The sequence below is a fragment of the Gopherus evgoodei genome, chromosome 1 (genome assembly GCF_007399415.2).
Source record: "Gopherus evgoodei ecotype Sinaloan lineage chromosome 1, rGopEvg1_v1.p, whole genome shotgun sequence".
Taxonomy (NCBI): Eukaryota; Metazoa; Chordata; order Testudines; family Testudinidae; genus Gopherus; species Gopherus evgoodei.
Window position 1 is genome coordinate 325381405 of NC_044322.1, and position 20717 is coordinate 325402121.

The 20717-nt window shown below is 38.1% G+C and overlaps 1 protein-coding gene across 9 annotated transcripts in view; it reads right to left on the bottom strand.

Annotated features, from left to right (window-relative positions):
* Positions 1–7353: 7353 nt before the first annotated feature.
* The window catches only part of POT1 (protection of telomeres 1), a 159405-nt gene continuing 146041 nt past the window's right edge, over positions 7354–20717 (bottom strand). For 6 of the 9 annotated variants that reach the window (XM_030549173.1, XM_030549171.1, XM_030549167.1 and 3 more), the window contains 4 exons: positions 19711–19802; positions 15295–15386; positions 10773–10878; positions 7355–9780 (listed from right to left, as the gene is read on the bottom strand). In XM_030549173.1, coding sequence (XP_030405033.1) covers positions 9668–9780; positions 10773–10878; positions 15295–15386; positions 19711–19802 — 403 coding nt within the window. In that variant the 3' untranslated portion in view covers positions 7355–9667. Of the gene's footprint in view, positions 9781–10772; positions 10879–15294; positions 15387–19710; positions 19803–20717 lie in introns of all 9 variants that reach the window. The other 3 variants (XM_030549168.1, XM_030549170.1, XM_030549169.1) reach the window with 1 other exon arrangement.

The window sequence follows — 20717 nt, forward strand, 5'->3', positions numbered from 1 at the left end:
ACTGTGGACGCACACTGGTGACTTAATGCGCTTAGTGGGGAGACACACAATTGACTATCAAATCGATTTCTAAAAAATCAACTTCTATTAAATCAACCTAATTTCACAGTGTAGACATACCCTTAGAGTTTGAGAGACAGAAAATATGGCTCTATTCCCAGCCTTGACACTGATTTATGATGTGACTTTGCCTAAATCACAACAGCTCTGTGCCTAAGTTTTCCCTTACCTGTAGAATGTTCAACATACCTGCCCTCTTGCTTTAATGTTTGCAAAGTGCTCTATAAGTTTTAAGTATTATTATTGTCCCATTCTGTTATTGCATCCAACCCCTTAAAATGTTTAATTCTGATAAAACTGATCATATTACCATTTCCCACTAGCTGCTAGTTACTGCCTCCATCTCCTCCTTTACCTGACCATGAAATTCAGATTTTTTTTTAGCTATCCAAGTCATGTTGTAGCCAAATGGAGAATGATTCCTTCCATCATCTGGTAAACATTCACAAACTCTTTCTTAGCTTCTGGTATTATAAGGCTGATGCAGGCTTTCATTTCAACCAAGATTGACTATTGGATTTTTCTAACATTCAGTCTTCCTCAATAAGTTTAAACAACAACATGGGTTTGTGGGAGAAAAAGATGGCTAAGGCAATTCGTGAAATATTTAGCATTTTTTCCTTGTTTACTGGATTCAGACTGCCAATCTAGATCAGTAAGTAACCCAAAAGTGTCACCAACTGATAGCTTTACAGTGGATTATAAGAAATATATAAATTGTTTCAGTTCAGTTCCTAGTATGTGTGTCCATATGACACAGATCACAGCTGGTGACCAATTGACACCCTTGCTGACAATCTAGGCAGGGACGCCAAGCATTGCATGGAAATGGAGATCTAAATATCCTAATCTCCAAAGGGGATCCTCCAAGGCATGGTACCCAGGAATAGAAGCTTGATCTCTTCCATATACAGATAAGAACAGTCTTCAGGATTGTCAATCCAATACCTTTCATGGATTCTAAATTCTAGCTACCCAAGTACTTTTATGGCCCTCATCACTCAAGTAGGTGAACTTTTAAAAACAAATTTGCCAGTCCAGAATTCTCTAACAAAGCTAACTGACAAGCAGAAAATATCACCACATTTCCACATGCCCCAGCTTTCCAGCCATTGTATCAGTGTCCCTACATTTCTGAATCAATTTCAAAATTCTTCTCCGAGTTACCATATGTGGACTTGACCTTCCATCCCAACTTTATGCTCTTCTGATGCACGTTAATCAGTGGTCTCAACATTTAAACTGAAAATAGTAGTACCTGGTTCAACAACCTCTTTGAAATGTGTTTCAAAAGTATGAGAATTTGCTGCCCATTTGTATCAGATTAGATACCTCTTTGCCTAGATTGAAAAGTAGACTAAAGACATTCATGTTTTCCTCAAGTCCTAGAGGAGATTGAAATGAGCTTTGAAACCTATTCCTATTTTTACAATGCCTTGAGATGCTTTTTATGAAAGGGAATTTTATAAGTAATCCTTGTGTGATTAAGTCCTTGTCAGAGAAGTGACAGACTGGTAACAGACTATAATGTTTGGCAATGTGAAAGAGTCTTTATATTTAGTAAAGGGGTTTTACATTTTAATTCTGCTCAGAATTTTGCCCAGAGTCAACTTATCACTTACAGGAGAAGTAAACTCATCCTTTTATGGGAGTACAAAGATACAAATTCCAGGGATGGTGTGCATAGAAATAGTACTGACTTCCAAATAGATTTTAATACTCTCTTTAAAATGATACTATTCTATTCGGGTTTGCACACTGTGCTCATTACTGTAGCACCTGGGCATCTTCCTGTAGTGCGTTAAGCAACGTGACTACACATCTGTCACATATTATTTGTTCTCTCATCCTTTCCCCAGAGGGAGAAGCATATGCAATGAAGTGTCTTGTTTTGATAGGGTTTTTATTTATTTATTAAATAAATATTCACACTATGTTTTTCTATTAGAGAAGGAAAGATCAAAGAAATGCATCTTACACTTGGAGTAGAAAGTGGTGAGCTTTAGGATAATCCTTAGTTCCAGGGGAAATTCATTGCACGGTTGCAGACCACCTTCAGAGAAGGGTCTGTCTCCTGCACAGATAAACTTCACTCTTATTATTGAGAGTTCACTGTGCCAGAGGGGTGAAGTTGTCGAGCATGGTCCTCATTGTGGAGTTTTAAATGGTTGATTAGGTAAACCGGGCTCAGGCCATGGAGCGTTTTGAAGAGGACTGAGACTTTGAACTTGATTTGAAATTCCAGGTAGTGAGCACAGGACAGATGTGACGTGCTTGTGATAACTTGTGTTACTGAGATGTGCTGCAGTGTCTTGTACTCACTGGAGTTTCTCAAGTGCTGAAAGTTTCAGGCCCATGCATATTACATTGCTGTAATCCAGCCTGAGGTGTGATGAAACTGTGAGTAAATGAAGCCAGGTCTTTGTCCACTAAATGGGACAACTTCCCCTAACCACTGGATATAGTAGAAAGCATTACTCATAGCTGTTGCAATGTGGGAGCTCAGCATCATAAGGAATCCAAGATTATGCCTAAGAATACGGACTGAATTGACCAATTGTAAATATGAACCGTCAATCAAAGGAGACTGCACCCTGGCTACAAACTTCTTAAAAGGGGATAGTTTATTAATGGATAGAAATAGTCTTTAAAGAGGTAAACATACTGATCAAATTATAAAGATCGAAATGTGTAGCAATTTTGCACCAAGATTTTTGGCTTAAAAGAGATTATATTTTGGAAAATGCACTGTCAGTTTTCATAGGAACTCAAGAAAACTGGATCTCAGTTTTAAATTAGATACATTAAAAAAAACACCAAAAACAAATACTATTTTTTCAAATAAAAATAAGGCCCAGATTTAAACGGACAAAAGCAAAAGAATTCAGAGATTAAAAAAAATCATCAATTTAAAATTGAGATATGAAGGTTGTTTCGAGTACAGCCCCTGCCTCTAAGTGTCCTTGTTAAATTTTGTGGTTGTACCATCAGATTTCCCATGTTTAAAAATGTTTTTGTCTCCCCCATGGCTGTGGGAGAGACCCACACAAACACCAGGCAAAACTGACTACAGGGAGGAAATGGAAAATGCACCAGTACGCAAAGTGCTATCAAATGCGTTAACAACCTGGGAGGAAAAAAAAATTATTCCTCTCTTTAGTGTCTTTCATGTTATAGTGCTCTTAGGTGTTACTTGTCGCAACAGCAGGAAAAACCAACCAAATCCACAATTCAGAGGGTAGATTGATTTAAGTAAATGGTGTCGCTTTCATACAGCTGTAGTATTACAGTAGTCGAATGACCACATGCACTGTACCAGTGTCTAAGATATCTAGGCACAATGGGAAATTTAAGGACAGCATGGCAACATTATCTTTGACATTCCTTGTTTTTGTGGGTTTATGTCAGACTCAGTTACTACAACTGCTTCAGATTTTGACAGGATTTTGCACCTTTAGCATAGTAGATGGTAACATGAAGGGAATCTTTCCAGATAGAACAGCAAATTAATGTAGAGCAACACATGGGTACCTGCTTCCTAGTGCAAAAATCCCCACTAGTAATTCAAATCATGCCTGTGAATTATATTCAACTCACGTGAACAGCTGCTCCAGTAATGCTGTGAGGATCAGTTACTACAAGAGAGTCAATTGGAGAGAGAGAGGAGAATCAAATCTATTTTTAAAATACAGTATATTTTTAATGAGTGGGTTGTAGTGTTTCATTTTGGGGTTCTGGTGACACTTGAGCTGAACTCTTCAATTGACAGTGTTACCAGAATCCCTTCAATGAAGTTACAGTCTCTATAATTCATAGCTATCTGCTAGTCAGTCTATAGAAATTACAGCTAAAAGTGAACAGATCTGTGAAGATGTAAATCACAGTATACAAAAAGCCACATTTAAATCACTGACATTTTGTACACTGCTTGTACAGTAAACAGTGTGGAACAAAATGCATATGCAGAAACAGGAGGAATAGGCTAGTACAAATGCAATTCAACAGCTTTTCAGAACAAAATTTCAGCTTTTTTTTCAGACAGCCACATAAGTGCTGTCATCCATATTTACTCTGTAAAGATTAATTTATTTGCAAAATTCAATCATTTAAGCTGCATCTGAAACTCAGAATATTTGAACATCGTTAACTCAAAAGTGGACAAATTTTGCAAAGAACATCTGGATAGAGAAGTTGTAACCAATTTCATGAATTTCAAATCACTGGAATTAAAGACCAACAGCCAAGTTACAGCAGCTTTTTTGAATCATCATCTTACATATGTATATGGAGAAGATAAACTATAGCCATTTCAGAAACTAACAGTGTCCAATAAAGTAAAGCAGTTATGGTGTCAAGGAAATGCTTTCCTCCCTCTGGTCCACCCAGAACACTGCAGCACTCTTTCAAACACCCTTAAATCCCTCTTTACTGCTGTACACAATTCAGCTTTCCTTCTACACATCTAAGGGTATGTCTTATAAAATAAGTTGATTTAATAGTTGATTTTTAAGAAATCGATTTGATATAGTTGATTGTGTGTCCCCCCATTAAGAGCATTAAATCAGCGGTGTGTGTCCACAGTACCGAGGCTAGTGTTGACTTTTGGACTGTTGCACTGTGGTAGCTATCCCACAGTACCCACAGTTTCCGCTGCCCATTGGAATTCTGGGTTGAGCTCCCAATGCCTGATGGGGCAAAAACATTGTCGCAGGTTGTTCTGGATACATGTCATCAGGCCCCCCTCCTTCCCTCCCTCCGTGAAAGCAATGGCAAAAAATTATTTCTCACCTTTTTTCCTGGGTTACCTGTGCAGATGACATACCATAGCAAGCATGGAGCCCACTCAGTTCACTGATACCATATGTCTCCTGAGTGCTGATAGCAGATGCAGTACTGCAGTCCTACACAGCAGCATCCCCTTGCATCGCCTTGTGGAGAGCAGACGGTACAATACGACTGCTAACCATCGTCATCATCCCAAGGATGCTCCTGGCTGACCTCGGTTAGGTTGGTCGGGGGCGCCTGGGCAGACGTGAGTGCTCCTGGACGGCCTTGGTGTGGTCAGTTGGGGGTGCCTGGACAAAAATGGGAATGACTCCAGGTCATTCTCTTCTTTCAGTTTCATCTAATGGAGAATTATTCCTACATGGAATATCACGCCGGCTGGAGGCTTCTGCCTCAGGCTGCTCTCCCAGTCAGCAGCACTGCGCGGTCGCACCTACTCAGGCTACCCCTTGCTCCCATGGCTCATGAAGCCTGGACAATAGTAAGGAGCAGTTTAACTACAGGCTGAGCAAGTGCTCAATGGTGGTAGAATGTGCCTTTGGATGTTTAAAAGCTCACTGGCACAGTTTATTGACTCAATTACACCTCAGTGAAACCAATATTCCCATCGTTATTACTGCTTGCTGTGTCCTCCACAATATCTGTGAGAGTAAAGGGGAGATGTTTATGGAGCGGTGAGGGGTTGAGGCAAATTGCCTGGCCGCTGATTACATGCAGCCAGACACCAGGGCGGTTAGAAGAGCACAGCAGGGCACACAGTGCAGAGAAGCTTTCTCCTGTTTGTTTCTCCTTGATGAAAACCTGTCCTCTCGGTTCACTCTACTTCCCTGTAAGCAAACCACCCTCCTCTTCCCCTTTTGATGTCTGCTTGCAGAGGCAATAAAGTCATTGTTGTTTCAAATTCATGCACTCATTAATCCGTCACACAAATGGGGGGATAACTGCCAAAGTAGCCTGGGAGGGGTGGGAGAGGAGGGAAGCACAGGGGTGGGGTAGTTGTACGGGCATCCCCTAGAATGGCATGCCGCGCACAGAAGTGGCATGTCTGGGGCTCTGCCCCGGAGTGGCCGTTTGCCTCTCTGGTTCTTTCGTAGGCTTGCCTGGGCTCCTTAAGTTTAGCGCAGCACTGCTGCGGGTCCCCGTTATAAGCTCTGTCCTTCATGCCCTTGGAGATTTTTTCAAATATTCCGGCATTTCGTCTTTTGGAACTGAGTTCGGTTAGCATGGATTCGTCTCCCCATACAGCGATCAGATCCAGTACCTCCAGTTTGGTCCATGCTGGAGCTCTTTTGTGATTCTGGGACTCCATGGTCACCTGTGCTGATGAGCTCTGCATGGTCACCTGTGCTGATGAGCTCGCCACACTGGCTAAACAGGAAACTTGCTAACGCTTGAAGACTAAGCTCTTTATGGCTTCAAAACATGTGTTTTATAAACTGGTTGGCACAATAAATGCTATTCTTGCCAAATTTTAGCCGAAGTAGAAATGGCAACCTATGTGGAAGAGGTAACAACAAAAATGGATCCATGAACATTTAAAGCAGATTCCAAAATATGCTTCACAGTCAGTGAGAAGTAAACATATGGAGAATATCCTGAATTTATGATGGAAGAGTGGTCTCAAATTAGCTGTTTTATTTTGATCTGAGCATTAAGAGAGTATCAGAAAACTGATGATCCCTTATAAGCAAGCAATTCATTTTAAAATGGTGAAGCACTGAATATTACTGGGGGTGGGGGTCAGGAGTGGAGAGAAAGTGGGGGATGTTAAATGAAATTTTCATGAGAATTCACAAATATCAGATTCACCATTCAAAGTATTCTGATTTTTCCAACATTAATTATATCAAATGTAAACTTAAAATTTTTAAACATCTGTAATAAATTAATTCTATGGATAGCTATTATAACACCGATGGATCTCAGCAATCTCATTCACTCAATTCAGAAAGGCAGTTTTGATTTATTTTTAAAATATGTTTCAGAAACTAGAGAAAACTGACCAAGGGACTGAAAATGGGAGATGAAATTTCTTGCTTCTGTGCAGATGATATCTGGTCCAGGTCAGTAGTGACTGAAAGTAATTATTGTAACAGGTGTGACCTACAGTAAGTTGGAGTCAGTTTGTGCTCTCAATTCAGATCAGAGTGGAAACTCCTGCATCACAGAAGCTACTATCTCAATTGGCTTCTAAGTTGGCAGTCTCCACATAAGCATTAAGAAATAAAACAATCGTGGAGATGAAACACAGCTCAATCACTCCCACAGAAGGACCCTTCAGGTCAACACTGAGACAAGTTTTGTGAACCGTGGTCTTCAGTTCTGAGAAATTCAACATCTTCCACAAGCACTGAAAATCTCAAAGAAAATACATCTGGTAAGACATTTAGCTATTTTGGTTCCAATTCAACAAAATTATGTAAGGCTAGGTCTACACTAGGGGTGGGGGTGGGGTCGACCTAAGATACGCAACTTCAGCTACACGAATGGCGTAACTGAAGTTGGTGTATCTTAGGTCGATTCACTTGGTGGTGAGGATGACAGCGATTTGACCACTGCTGCTCCCTCAATCGACTCCGCTTCCGCCTCTCACCATGGTGGAGTTCCGGTGTCGATGGCAGAGCGATCGGGGATAGATTGATCACCACCCACGGATCCGGCGGGTAGTGTAGACGTACCCTAAGAATGTGCTTTGCTGGATGAAGGCCATTGGCAGCAGAGAGGTTTTGTGAATAGATATCCAAAAGTTAAGTGTGAGCAGAGTTCATTATTTTAAATCAGCTAAATACTTACAATATTCAATAGCCAGACAACTTCATGTGCCATACGTACAATTATAAAATGATTTGAAAATGTTCTGCCAAGAATCTCAAACATTAGAGATGGTGAAAACAAATTTACGCTGAAGTGTGAGCCTTATATATTCTGATCTATTACTTTTCAAAAGGTTTACTTTAAAATAGATTTTATTAATACCTGCAATGATGTACAGGAACATGACTTTTTATGTACATAAAAAACATTTACAATTTAAAACAAACTTTCTACTAATAATTGGCAGTGCAAAATATGGTTTGTGATGTCATGTAACACAACCAGAAATACAGGCTCTATAGTTTTTGTGATTAAACTATCCATTACATAGCAAACAAACCCCTTATATATTTCTTATGGATGAGTGCTTCAGGAGTTAAATTCCACTGAAATTATTTGGACACCCACATAGGTGTTCAAGTCTTAAAAATAATTCACTTATCAGTATCTCTCATCAGGCCAGGGGTAGGTAAGTAGCTGCTTTCAGAACTAATGCCAGTGTTGTTCCTTGCTTGGCAAGTTGATGGTCCTATTCAATCAGGCTGACAGTTTCTACTCTTGTTGAAAGTGAACCATTGGCTTCCAGTGTTAATGCACCTTCTACCCACATGATAACTGATAAACTTCTAGGGTCATTGCTCATTGTTTCTATGGCGCAGAGTGATTTTTAAAGTACCCCACAAAAATCTACTGACATTTGGATGAAACTGTAAGTGGATATAATAGCTTATTCTAATAATCATCTCTTGGAACACTGTAAAATCATTTGTATTTAGTATCAAAGTACCAGTCAACTATGAGCACTATTTTAAATATCTCCATGCTCCCTTTAAAAAAATCCTCTGCGCAAGTGTTATGTTATTTTTTTTCCTTGATGACAAGAAGCATATTCCCCTAACGAGAATTTTTACATTACAATTATTCTCTAGAAAATGATTCTGAATTTGGGGCAAATACTTCAGAATGCAAGGTAAAAGCAGGCAATTTCTTTCCACTGTGGTAGCCAATTAGTCACTTGTTGGCCTGAAAATGCTCTCTCTAAACTTAGTCATCCAATCCAATTATACAAAAGAGAAAAGCAATCAAGACAGTATAACCGGACACTAAATTTAGCCAAACTATGTGCAAGAATCTCTGCAAAAACACACACAATTTAAAGGAGCAGCAATGTCCGATATGGCCCCAAATATGTCTGACTTTACCATCCTTATAATCTAATAAATATTAGTATTCATTTTAATATTTTAAATATCCCTGCTTTTATGGCCTGACTTTATGATTCTTAAGCAGATGAGTAATTTTAATTCATGCAAATAGCTCCACTGAGGTCAATAACACTACTTGCACACATAAGGACCGCAGGAAGAGCTCACTACATATAAAAAGAGAAATTAAAGTAGGGAAAGAAAACATGTTTTTTTAGAACCCTAAAATAGATTTGTACAGAATAAAGTGAGGCAATACAACTTAATGAAGAGCCCTGTTTCCACAGCTGTTCTCAAATCACTTACTCTTTTGTATTAAAATCGATAAAGAAACAAAGCATAATCATGTTAACTGTTCTTCAGACATTACAAAACATGTTTACATTTTACAATGTCCCTTTAAATTCGACTCTGTAGGTCACAGCAGAATTCAGTAACATTAATGATAATTTTCAATTGTGTAATAGCTTGGAATGTTTGGATATTACAGTCTCAGTCACGAAGTGACCAATCCCATGAGCATCTCAACTACCACTTGACTCACTGGGTTGGGCCCAGAGCAAGTAATAAATACCTCTAAGCATATGTCCAATTCATTTTAATTCAGGAACAGAAGAGCTAAAACCTTCATGCACAAGTGAGATGCAGAAAAAGCCATTTATTTTCCTGATTAATATCTCTCAACACAGAACATGATACACTAAATGTTATACAAAACCTTGTATGGTGTTTATAGCTTCAAAACTTTTTTGTAATTGATAATGTTGATAAATTGCATGTCTCTTAAATTGCAATACATAACACTAGATAACATCTTCAGCAACCATAGTGTCATAAATTTGATAGCAAACTTGCTGTTCCATTCCATCTTTGACATTATAAGACTTGATGAAGCATTCCAACCATGGCAAGTCATCTACAAATCAAAAACAAAATTACACATTTTGATAGTATTTCCAGCTTTCATAAGAAAAGTGGAACTTTAACACATAATTCATCTGACTAAAAGGAAAACTAAAAATGGATTTTGAAGTTTCTTATGCACAGAATGGGTTGATCAGTCTCCACTGAGAAATGCTTCTCCTCTCTGCTGGTACAGAGAGCCAGAGAGCAGAGTGGCACTTGTATCATTATTCTCCCTCTGTTCTCACCAAAGGTTTGTACTTGGAGAAGATAATGCAGCCTAGGGATATATCTTCTTTTGTATGCAACACTCACTGCATTGGGTGGGAGAAGGTCCCCAGGGACAAGGGTGCCTGGGTGCTCTGGACTTGCACTGTGAGGAAACAGGCTTCTAAGGGCCAGAGCTATGGCAAAGACAAACAGTTCTATGCAGACAGCCCAGTGGAAGCTTCCACTTTGGGTCCCCAGATGAAATGCTCAGAGGAACTCTGTGATGGGATCTTCACAGAGATTTGCTTACCCTGAGTCACTTTCCATAGGGGTTTCCTGCAGGAAAGGGTACTCCAACTTTGTATGTGCATTCGATGGAAGAATCCGGCCTAAAGTGAGGGGCTCAGACTGAATTCTCTATTAATTGTCACTATGCTTCTGTGACATTTTAAATAAAGGTGTTTTGGTTAACTTCCATATGAATGTGAATTACACATCTAGCTCTGCCTGGACAAGCATGTATACATACAAAACTGAATCTATGCCAGCATGAGTGACCAGCTGCACACGCTTATTACCATTGTAGGTACTGAATTATTACTCCTATTTCCAAAGGCCCTTCTTTTAAAAAGGACAAACCAAACATATTACACTAAACAAAAGTAAGTAACAATTTCCTTACAATTCTGTAGTATTGAATTTGGTCTGTGCTCTCATCATATTTACAATACATGAATGGTGAATTCAACATAACTTTACATACATAGTAGCAGATTACAAAAAGTGACAGCTGACCTAGTTTTGTTCCTGGAGGACAAAGTATATTCATGATCATTTCCATCTTCTCCTGAAGAAGGCTACTGGTAAGGACTTCGGAGGCGGGAATCTGGAAAAACTTTTCCTGAGGAAAGTAGAAAGGTTTGAGGAGAAAAGAAGAGAAAAATACATCAGGTGTCATTAGTCAGTGTCATTTTAGCAGGCTCTTGAATCTTATGAAGAGACTAAAATGACAAAAGGGAGCAATATATTCAGTTCAGTGTTTTTAAAAGGACCCAGACACAGCTAGAAACAAACCAGAGCATGCATGAGTAGGGTATTATCCCTGAGACATGTAGTATGGTCAATGACTTACGCACTTTTTTGGTAGTCTTAATGCTTTACTAACACACATACTGCATGAAGATAAATCCATTAAAGATCATGAGGTGCTCAAACACTATTAGAGCTGAGTGAATAATAGATTTTTCAGCTGGCAGGGGACTGAACCGAAAAATGTGAAAAAACAAATTGGTTTGATTCAAACTGAAATTCAGTTTTTCAATTTTTTTTCTGTTTTGAATCAACTGAAATGTTTTAGGTTGACACAAAATGATTACTTTTTTCATTTTGTGTGTTGATTCAGTCAGCTTTGGATGTTTTTCACCATTTCGCGTGGGTTTCTTTCAGTTGGACAACATTTAAAAATGGAACATCATTTCACAATGAAAAGTCAAAAAATATTTGAAAATTTTCAAAATGAAAAATTTTGAAACAAAGTCAAACAGTGTTTTCAAATGGTTGAAATGAAACATTTTGACTTTTTGAAAAAATGTTTTTCATTTTTTCTCAGGCAAAACTTTTTGACAAATTCATCACGAATTTGTGAATAGTTTCAGAGACCCCAAAATTCATTTTTTTGGGGCAAAAATAATCCTCCTCCAATTGCCCAGCTCTAGATACTACAGTGATGGGGAACATATAAGTACGATAGACAGACAGACAGAAATTACAGACAGGATTGTGCCATCCTTATTTAAATTCAACCTTATCGCTCAAATAGTCCATTGCTATTAATGGAAATCCTGAGGAGTAAGATACCACTAAACAAGAGTATGGGTGTCAGAATCTGAACCTATGCAAGTAGAACTCTTGTTTTGAATTTCATTCTTCAGTTTGAAAAGAAAAGTGGGTGGGTTTTACACAATTTATCTTTCCACTATAAAAAGTAGCCCAAGTAGATGATGAAATAAAACAATAGGGGAACTGTATAACACCTATTCCCAACAATTTTCACTGCAGCATCATTATTTTAACATAACTTTGACCTGACTTGACTCTCTCTCCTCCGAGCCCAGCTGACCTGTCACCTAGCAAAATGGGTTCCTTTCTGGTCGACCTCTAGATGGCACTATAATATAACTGTTAAATAACAACTGTTTATGGCAAAAAAGAGACACATTTTCAACTCACACTTTAATTTTTCCTGACTCTTCTCCCCAGCTCCTTCAACTCAGACTATCAGGTTAAGAAAATGAACTGGGAGCGTTACTATAGAAATCAGAATGGAAGCTAGTTTGAAGTTACACTTCAAAGCAGCCCAGCTTTTTCTCAAGCACTCTTGGAGCACCTTAGTCTGGGCAAAGGAAAGTGACAGTTTCCTTTTGAAGTGCAGGTGACACTTCAGAAGAAAACTGCCTTTTCCCTCTGCAACTCAGTTGTAGCAGTCAGCAGCTCCCCCAGATTAGTTTCTCAATTTAAAAGAACAGCTTTCAAAGAAGGAAAGAGGCAGAGGAAAGGAAAAAAGAAGAAAGTGGGGATGCTGGGCTCCAGCTTCCTTTGCAGCTAAAGGCCTTCATATTTTAATAGAAAAGCCTTTTAACTTGTTATACAGAATGGGTTAAAGAAAAGAAATGGGAAAACATTTTCCTCTTATTGCCACGTGACACAGTGGGTAAAAATATACGTATATATTAATTTGTATGCATCTGAGGTGAGGCTGTCCCAAGCTGTGAAACACAGGGACCAAAAAGCCCAACTGGCTTTAGATAATTCCAAAGCTGCAGTGCAATATATTACAAATATAATGCTATATTAGATAAGATGAATAGATGCTGATAATGCTAATCAAAGCCCTCATACGTCTTAACATTTACTTTCCTACCTGAAATTATCAGCAGGTATGCAACAATCAAAAGGACAGCCAAAATAAATGTCTATTGCATGCAAACAACTATATAAATGAAACATGAAGGCCCAGCTACTCAAAATCTAAGACATGCAGAGTACTCACAACTAATTTAACTTTGACATCATGAATGTATGAAATAAGATCTTCCATTACTTCCACAAAGTTATACATCTATTACATATGCATATGAAAAATAATACTTCACATTTACATAGCACTTTAGAATCATTTAGTTAATCCCTCACATTCCCATGGGCAAGCCAATATTATTTCTATTTTAGAAAACTGGTAAACAGAGACATGTAATTTAAGCAAAGTGTGTAAAGTCACAAAGAGTGAATGTATAATCTTATGTTAAATGTGGAGACCAAATATCTACTTAAGGCAAACAATCTTTCTGGGGGCAGGGACTAACATTTATTTGGAGGCTAGATGAATACAACCTAGAAGGCACTAGTCAGTCCATGACAAGCAAGAGCCCACATTACCTAGACCTTTAGATCAAAAAACTAGGTTTCGAAGATGGACAGCTATATGGCTTTGGCTGGAATCTACCCAGTAAGAAAACAGAGTTGTCAGAATAGTCAAAATCCTGAGCTAACCCAAAAAAAAATAGTCACTCTCAATGACTTTCAATCAAAAGCAATCAGACAGGGTATTTCAACACCATGACAGAGAGAAACTCAGCCAGGGACTTTGTGGAAACACAGGGAGCCGAATACCTCTGTGACATATTGTACTTAAAAACTGCACCTTGTATCCCCATATTCATCACTTGTGCATGGTTATGATATTTTGTACAAAGAATGCCTTGTAAGGTATCCTATGAAAAAACGCAGGATTTGCTGAAACTCTTTGTTCTGTCAAAATATGTATATCATCATTGTATATGGAGATTTTGCTACATATGTTGAGAGTCTAGGAGACGCTGATAGCAAGCTCTCCAGTGGCAACAAAGGGGCTAACCCACACTCAGATGGGTGTTAGGCAACCCTCACTAGTTTTTGACGAGCAGGGGAACTGCAAACAAGAGATTTACAATTCAATAAGAGACAGTTGCTCGAGCTCTACACAATGGGGATTGCTTAACTCAGTGACTCATCAAGATATCAGGACAGGTGATACTTGATTCCATGTTTGAGTCAGTATGTTTCCAGGCACATGAACTGAGGGACAGTGGCATCAAGAGTCTGCCTCTTTCCTCCCCACCTACTCTGAAGGCAACAAGACTTTGGCAGAAAAGACTTTGAACTGGGAAATTGGTCTCAGGCTGAGCAGGGAATTCAGCCTGTGTATTATGAACTGTGAACTACTTGCAACTCCAAGTAGAATGAGAAAAACTGCTTAATTCAACTCTTGCTTAGTCTGATAAAGTTTATGACTTAAACTTAAATTTTACCTTTTATTTCTTATGTAACCAACTCTGATTTCTATGCCTACCACTTATAATTGCCTAAACTCTATCTTTTCATAGTTAATAAATTTATTTTAATCTTTTATCTTTACCATTGAGTTTGTCTAAAGAGCTTGGGGAATCTGCTCAGATTACAAAATTGGGGCATGTCTACCATCCCTTGAAGGAGTGGTGAATTAATTAAAGAGCTTACAATGCTCAAGACCTTCTTGATCACAGAATCAATCATAGAATATCAGGGTTGAAAGGAACTTCAAGAGACCATCTAGTCCAACCCGCTGCTCAAAGCAGGACCATTCCCCAATTAAATCATCCAACAGAGTTTTTGCCCCATATCCCTAAATGGCCCCCTCAAGGATTGAACTCACAACCCTGGGTTTAGGAGGCCAATGCTCAAGCCACTGAGCTCTCCCTCCCCCCTCAATGCATGATGGTACATTTCTGGGGTGCAAGACTGGGGCTGGAGAGATTTGCTGGTATCTCCCTGTGTATAGTTCATGACAGGCTGTGAGAGCCTGCATGTAACTTTTGGGTGTACCTTCACATGCTAATAGCTGTGTGAGAGCAAAGCCAGAAGGGGCTGCTAGTCACTAGCAGAGTAGTGTAAGAGTACCGTGATCCAGAGAGTTAAAAGGAACACAGCAGGCCTACAGTCCAGGATGTGCCCTGGTGTGTGTGTGTGTTGGGGGGGGGGGAGGGTCACACCCCCTACTCCAGTTCCTCTCTTCAATCCATTTTAAGACTTCAAACATTTTTCGCCCATTTTGCCTTTTATCTGATATTGACCTAAATACCATTTCCACCAGTGGATAGTGCTAATAATTTGTACATTCATTATAATAGTTGGTTTTAAAACACTGGATATGACAAAGAGAATGCACAAATTCATATACACATTCAAACATCTCTGAGACCATACTTAAGAACCATTATCTATTTACTCTCTGTTTACTTACATAGTCAAAGAGGTATGCATCCAGTGCTCCTGTGCCATCATCAAGTGTAAACTTCATAACAAAAACATACTGGAGTGGCTCAATACCTAAAACTAGTGTGGGAAAAATATTTTGCTTTAGGTACTGAATATTCAAGACAAAATTATCACAACACAAGGTAAATGAAATGACTTGCTTTTAATTATGTGACTTATTGTACAGTTATAATTTTAAAATATAATCAGATACATGGATGGGTGGAGTTTGTGAATTTATAATTAGAGCTGTACAAACAGCAGATTTTTCAGTTCAACACTGAACCGAAAACTAAACAACAAAATCTTTTCAGGTTGACCTGAAACAAAACATTTCTGAGTTTTTTTAAAGCAAACAATGGAAATGTTTCATTCAACCTAAAACCAGACTTTTTTTTTTATTTCAAGATTTTTATTTTTATATAAACTTGAGGGAAATTCCAAAACAAAATGCATTTCTGAAATGAAAAGTTTTTTTGTCTCTCTCCTCCCACCAATATAAAAAATTCGCCAAAATCTACTTGAGTTTGCTAATTGTTTTGGTTGAAGCAAATCTGCATTTTTTCAGTAAAACGTATTTTCATTGAAAATTTCATGTAGCTCTACATATAGGTTTCATGACAATGTTATACACTAAGTGAAAACATTTTGTGTTGCAGGTAAAATGAGACGCTCAGAAAGATTTATGTACAGAGTGCCACTTTAGAATGGAAATTCAGTTTTGCTCAAGAGTTTAGAAAAATACAGAAAAGCAGTGGTTCTTAAAGCTGGTCTGCTGCTTGTTCAGGGAAAGCCCCTGGTGGGCTGGGCTGCTTTGTTTACCTGCTGTGTCTGCAGGTTTGGCTGATTGTGGCTCCCACTGGCTGTGGTTTACTGCTCCAGGCCCATGTCGGCTGTGGGAAGCAGTGGAGACTGAGGGATCATAGAATATCACGGTTGGAAGGGACCATATTCTATGATCCCTCAGGAGGTAATCTAGTCCAACCCCCTGCTCAAAGCAGGACCAATCCCCAGGCAGATTTTTACCTGTTCTCTAAATGGCCCCCTCAAGGACTGAACTCACAACCCTGGGTTTAGCAGGCCAATGCTCAAACCACTGAGCTATTCCTTCCCCCTCTGGCCTGGAGTGGTGAACCGTGGCCAGTGGGAGACATGATTGGCCAAACCTGCGGATGCAGCAGGTAAACAAACCAGCCAGGCCTTCCAGGGGCTTCTCCTGAATAAGCGCCAGACCAGCTTTGAGAACCACTGCTCTAAAGTACCTCTTTTCTCTTTAGTAAAAATGTTGCAAACATTTGCATACATCCTAACTTCTGACTACGTGGTAGGATCTCTTTCTGCCTGATCTTCCACTGAAATCAGTGAGAGTTTTGCCTTTGATTCAATGATAACAGGATGGTGTTCTAAACGAACACATGGCAATATATTTAGTGAAATATATTACCTATCGGAAAACAATTTATTCCATATGATGTAGTTAAAATTCCGTGGCAAGTTCTACTCAAATAAAAAAGCTGCCTGACTGGTACTCTGAAATTAACTAAACCCATCTGCGAAAATTCAATGGCTAGGTACATTCTCCCACTGATATTAACTATGTCATCTGTCCAACAAAAAAGATTCAAAACTATGTACCTAATGTATATAATTATGGCAACTACTTACCAATCATGCTCTTTCCTGGCTGTCTTTAAATAAGTGTCTATGTATGCTTTATATTTTGAATACTGCTTGAGAATCCTAGTGGGATTCTGCAGGGGCCTGTCCAGGGTCTGGTCCTATTTAATATTTTCATTAATGACTTCGATAATGGAGTGAAAAGCATGCTTGTAAAATCTGTGGATGACATTAAACTGGAAGGGGTTGCTAGCACTTTGGAAGGCAGAATTGGAATTCAAAATGACTTTGACAAATTGGAAAATTGGTCTGAAATCAACAAGGTGAAATTCAACAAAAGACAAGTGGAAAGTACTACACTTGGGAACGAAAAACCAAAGGCACAACTACAGAACAGGGATAACTGGCTAAGGAGTAGCACTGCAGAAATCAGAGGTGTAAGTGAATAAATTGAATTTGAGTCAACGTGATGCAATTGTGAAAAAGGCTAATATTTTGGGGTGTATAAACAGGAATATTTATGTAATAAGAAGACACGAGAGGTAATTGTCCTGCTCCACATGGCACTGGTGAAGACTCAGCTGGAATACTGAGTCCAGTTCTGGGTTCCACACCTTAAGAAATATGTGGCCAAACTGGAGAGTCGAGCAACAAAAATAGTAAAATGTTTAGAAAACCTGACATATTAGGAAAGGTTAAAAAAAATGGGCATGTTAATTTTGAGAAGAGAATACTGAGGAGGGATCTGGTAACAGTCTTCAACTGTGCTAAGGGCAGTTACAAAGAAGATGGTGATCAACTGTTCTCCAAATCCACTGAAGACAGGACAAGAAGTAATGAGCTTACTTTTCAGAAAAGGAGATTTGGCTTAGATATTACAAAAAAATTGCATTGGAATAAGCTTCCAAGGAAAGTTAAAGGATCCCTGTCATTGGAGGTTTTTAAGAACAGGTTAGACAAACACTTGTAAGAGATGGTCTAAGGTTTAGTTGGTCCTGCCTCAGCATGGAGGGCTGGACTAGATAATCTCTTGAAGTCCATTTCAGTCATACATTTCTATTATTCTGATTCTATGCACAAATGATCTATAATCAGCTAAAATTAGCAATATATTCACATATTTTATCAATTTGTTTTTAAAAGTAAGTAAAAATAACTGCTTGCAATATATGTTTGAAGTTATATGAGAATAGACATTGCTACAGAAACACTGTTGAAGTTTCTTCCAAGAAAAAGGTAGATGATCTGTTTACTCATCACTTATTCAGTTTCTCCTGATGATTCCAGACTAGGTCACCTTCAGGAAATTTTGCTCAGTAAGAGTTTAGACTCCATTAAAAGGAGTCCACAATTGTAAAATAGGGAAGACTTTGCACTTTGGACTCATAAGAGCCCACAGATATTTGAATATAAACAACTGATGCTTCTTAACACACTTCTTGCCTTATGAACCTTCATATTTTTCATATGAACTCAAAAATTCTTATGAAAATATCAGTTATATATTATATGCATTACTCTTGTATTACAGACATTTATATATCTTCCCATTTTATATCTGTGCTATGTTTAATTAAACAATTCTGGGGAAAAAAATTAAATAGTTAATCAAGTATTTACCTATAAAAAAAGAAATGTACTCCATGGTACTTTGGATAGTCCTACACTGTTTATGCTGCCATGATCCAACCACTCAGTGACTAAAATATGTCAGGGCAGTACATTCTGAAAGCAAAGGGTTCAATCTAACCAAATCAGAGCTATTTATTTTGCCAGACAAAATTGGTTTTCATGCAGTAGCCACATTGGTACGTTGCTGAATTATGCTGTGAGGAATTACAAATCTCCCAATCACTGCTTTTATTTAATTTGCTGGAAAGCTTTCATTTAATGAATTTAGGGGTTTTTTTATTTGGAGAGAAGTACATTTCTAATTAACACTATTTGATACTGTAAGTTGTGTGTTAGCTTACATTTACTAATACAGAATAAACATGAGAGGATATTTGTGAGAGACATACTTCTGCAGCAGTTTGTATTCTTTAATAAACTCAGTCAGACTTAGATACTGCTTGAGATTGCAAATCCTTATTAGGATGTGAACTGATTTAAAATTAAATTTAGAAACAGTTCAAACTGTTATCTTCTTCACCCATTGTATTCCCCAAGGCTCTGTTTTCCTTCCATCAGTTGATATGACTACCTAAAGCAACACAAGGAATAGATAAGGAGATTCAAAAGCAGAAAGGGGAATTAGGGGCTCAAACTCTTGACTTGGGCAATTAACTCTTCACCAATTCCCTGGGTTATGCATTAGGCTAGTGTTTATACCCTCTCATGGTAGTGTTTACAAAAGATACAAACCTTACTATCACTCACAGTTAAGGGAGATTCACGTTTGGCTCAAGTGGAAGACCTATGAGTCATACAAATTTTATTCCTGATGCTACATATTTGTGTATCGCTCACAATAGACATCTGTAAGTATGTGACCAAAGATTCGTTACACCTGCACTATCTTAATTGTTAAAAATGCCACCTAGTGCAGAATAAACACTAAACAATGATCTCACATTTCAACAGGTAAAGAGTTTTTCAGTTAGTTTTTAATATAGTATTTTAAAAAGGTAATCATATATTTAACTCCAGCCCACAAAATGAAAACACGTATGCATCCATAGGACATATAAAGATCTGAGCAAAAGTATAATCCATTCAGTGAGACAATTTGTATCTACATTAAGATTCAAGGCACAATCTATTTCACATCATAATGTTGGCTAACCTTGTGCTATTTCAGTTGGCTCCCACGATGGCTCTTCTTCTGCAAGGGAACTGAGATTCTGGATAGTCTTCTGATTCGAACACTGTTTGCACCTGACATTTAAAATAAAATGCTGATAATGTACAGACTTCAAGGTGATGAACTATTAGCTTTTTCATTCTGCGTCAAACAGGTTTATTCAAATAAAGTTATTCAGTGAGGATACAAACCATCTCCACTATGAAAAGATCCACAGTTGACAAATCAGGTTTTTTAAGGCAGGGAAGCTTCATACAACATCTAAAGTACTAAACCACATTAATGTTCCTTATGAATCACCAGCTACAAAAAGTAAGTTATTTTGACCCATGAAAGAGCCTAATTGAATAACAAAGGCTAACTGCGCACCAGTACCAACTGAGCACATATTCATGCACTAGCACTTTTTGTGGTTTAACAATACATACAAAGTGCCATTTTGTAAGAGCAGTAATAAATCTGAAACTCTAATATGTATTAAAAACACAATAGGATTATAAGATCAGTAGTATAGGAATTTGTCTTAACTTGTACTAAAATATTTTAAGTTATTAAAAGGACCTCTCCTTTTTATTTCTGGAGTACTAATATATCATCATCAAACTTTTACAGGATGTAAGACAGCAACTAAAATTCTGTAAGTGGATAAAAATATCTTTCGTTGAGAGATGTCCATATAAAGTTGTTTTCATTTGCCCCAAGAAACAGTTACGGTAGCATTATTCTGCCCTCAAAATAAGCTTCTGTGCTAGTATGTTACATTTGTAACATAAAATTGACATTTATTATCTTTAAGATTAGCTTTGAAAGCAAACCTGTCATGTACAATCAGTAGACCTACTTCTGATCCCACTTACACTGGTGTGAAGCAGATATCAATGAAGTCACTCCGGTTTTACAATGGAGTAAATTATAGCAGAATTTGGTTTAATATGTCACAGGAAAATAATGAATATCTTTTAAATATATCTGGCGTACTGTGTCCAGTG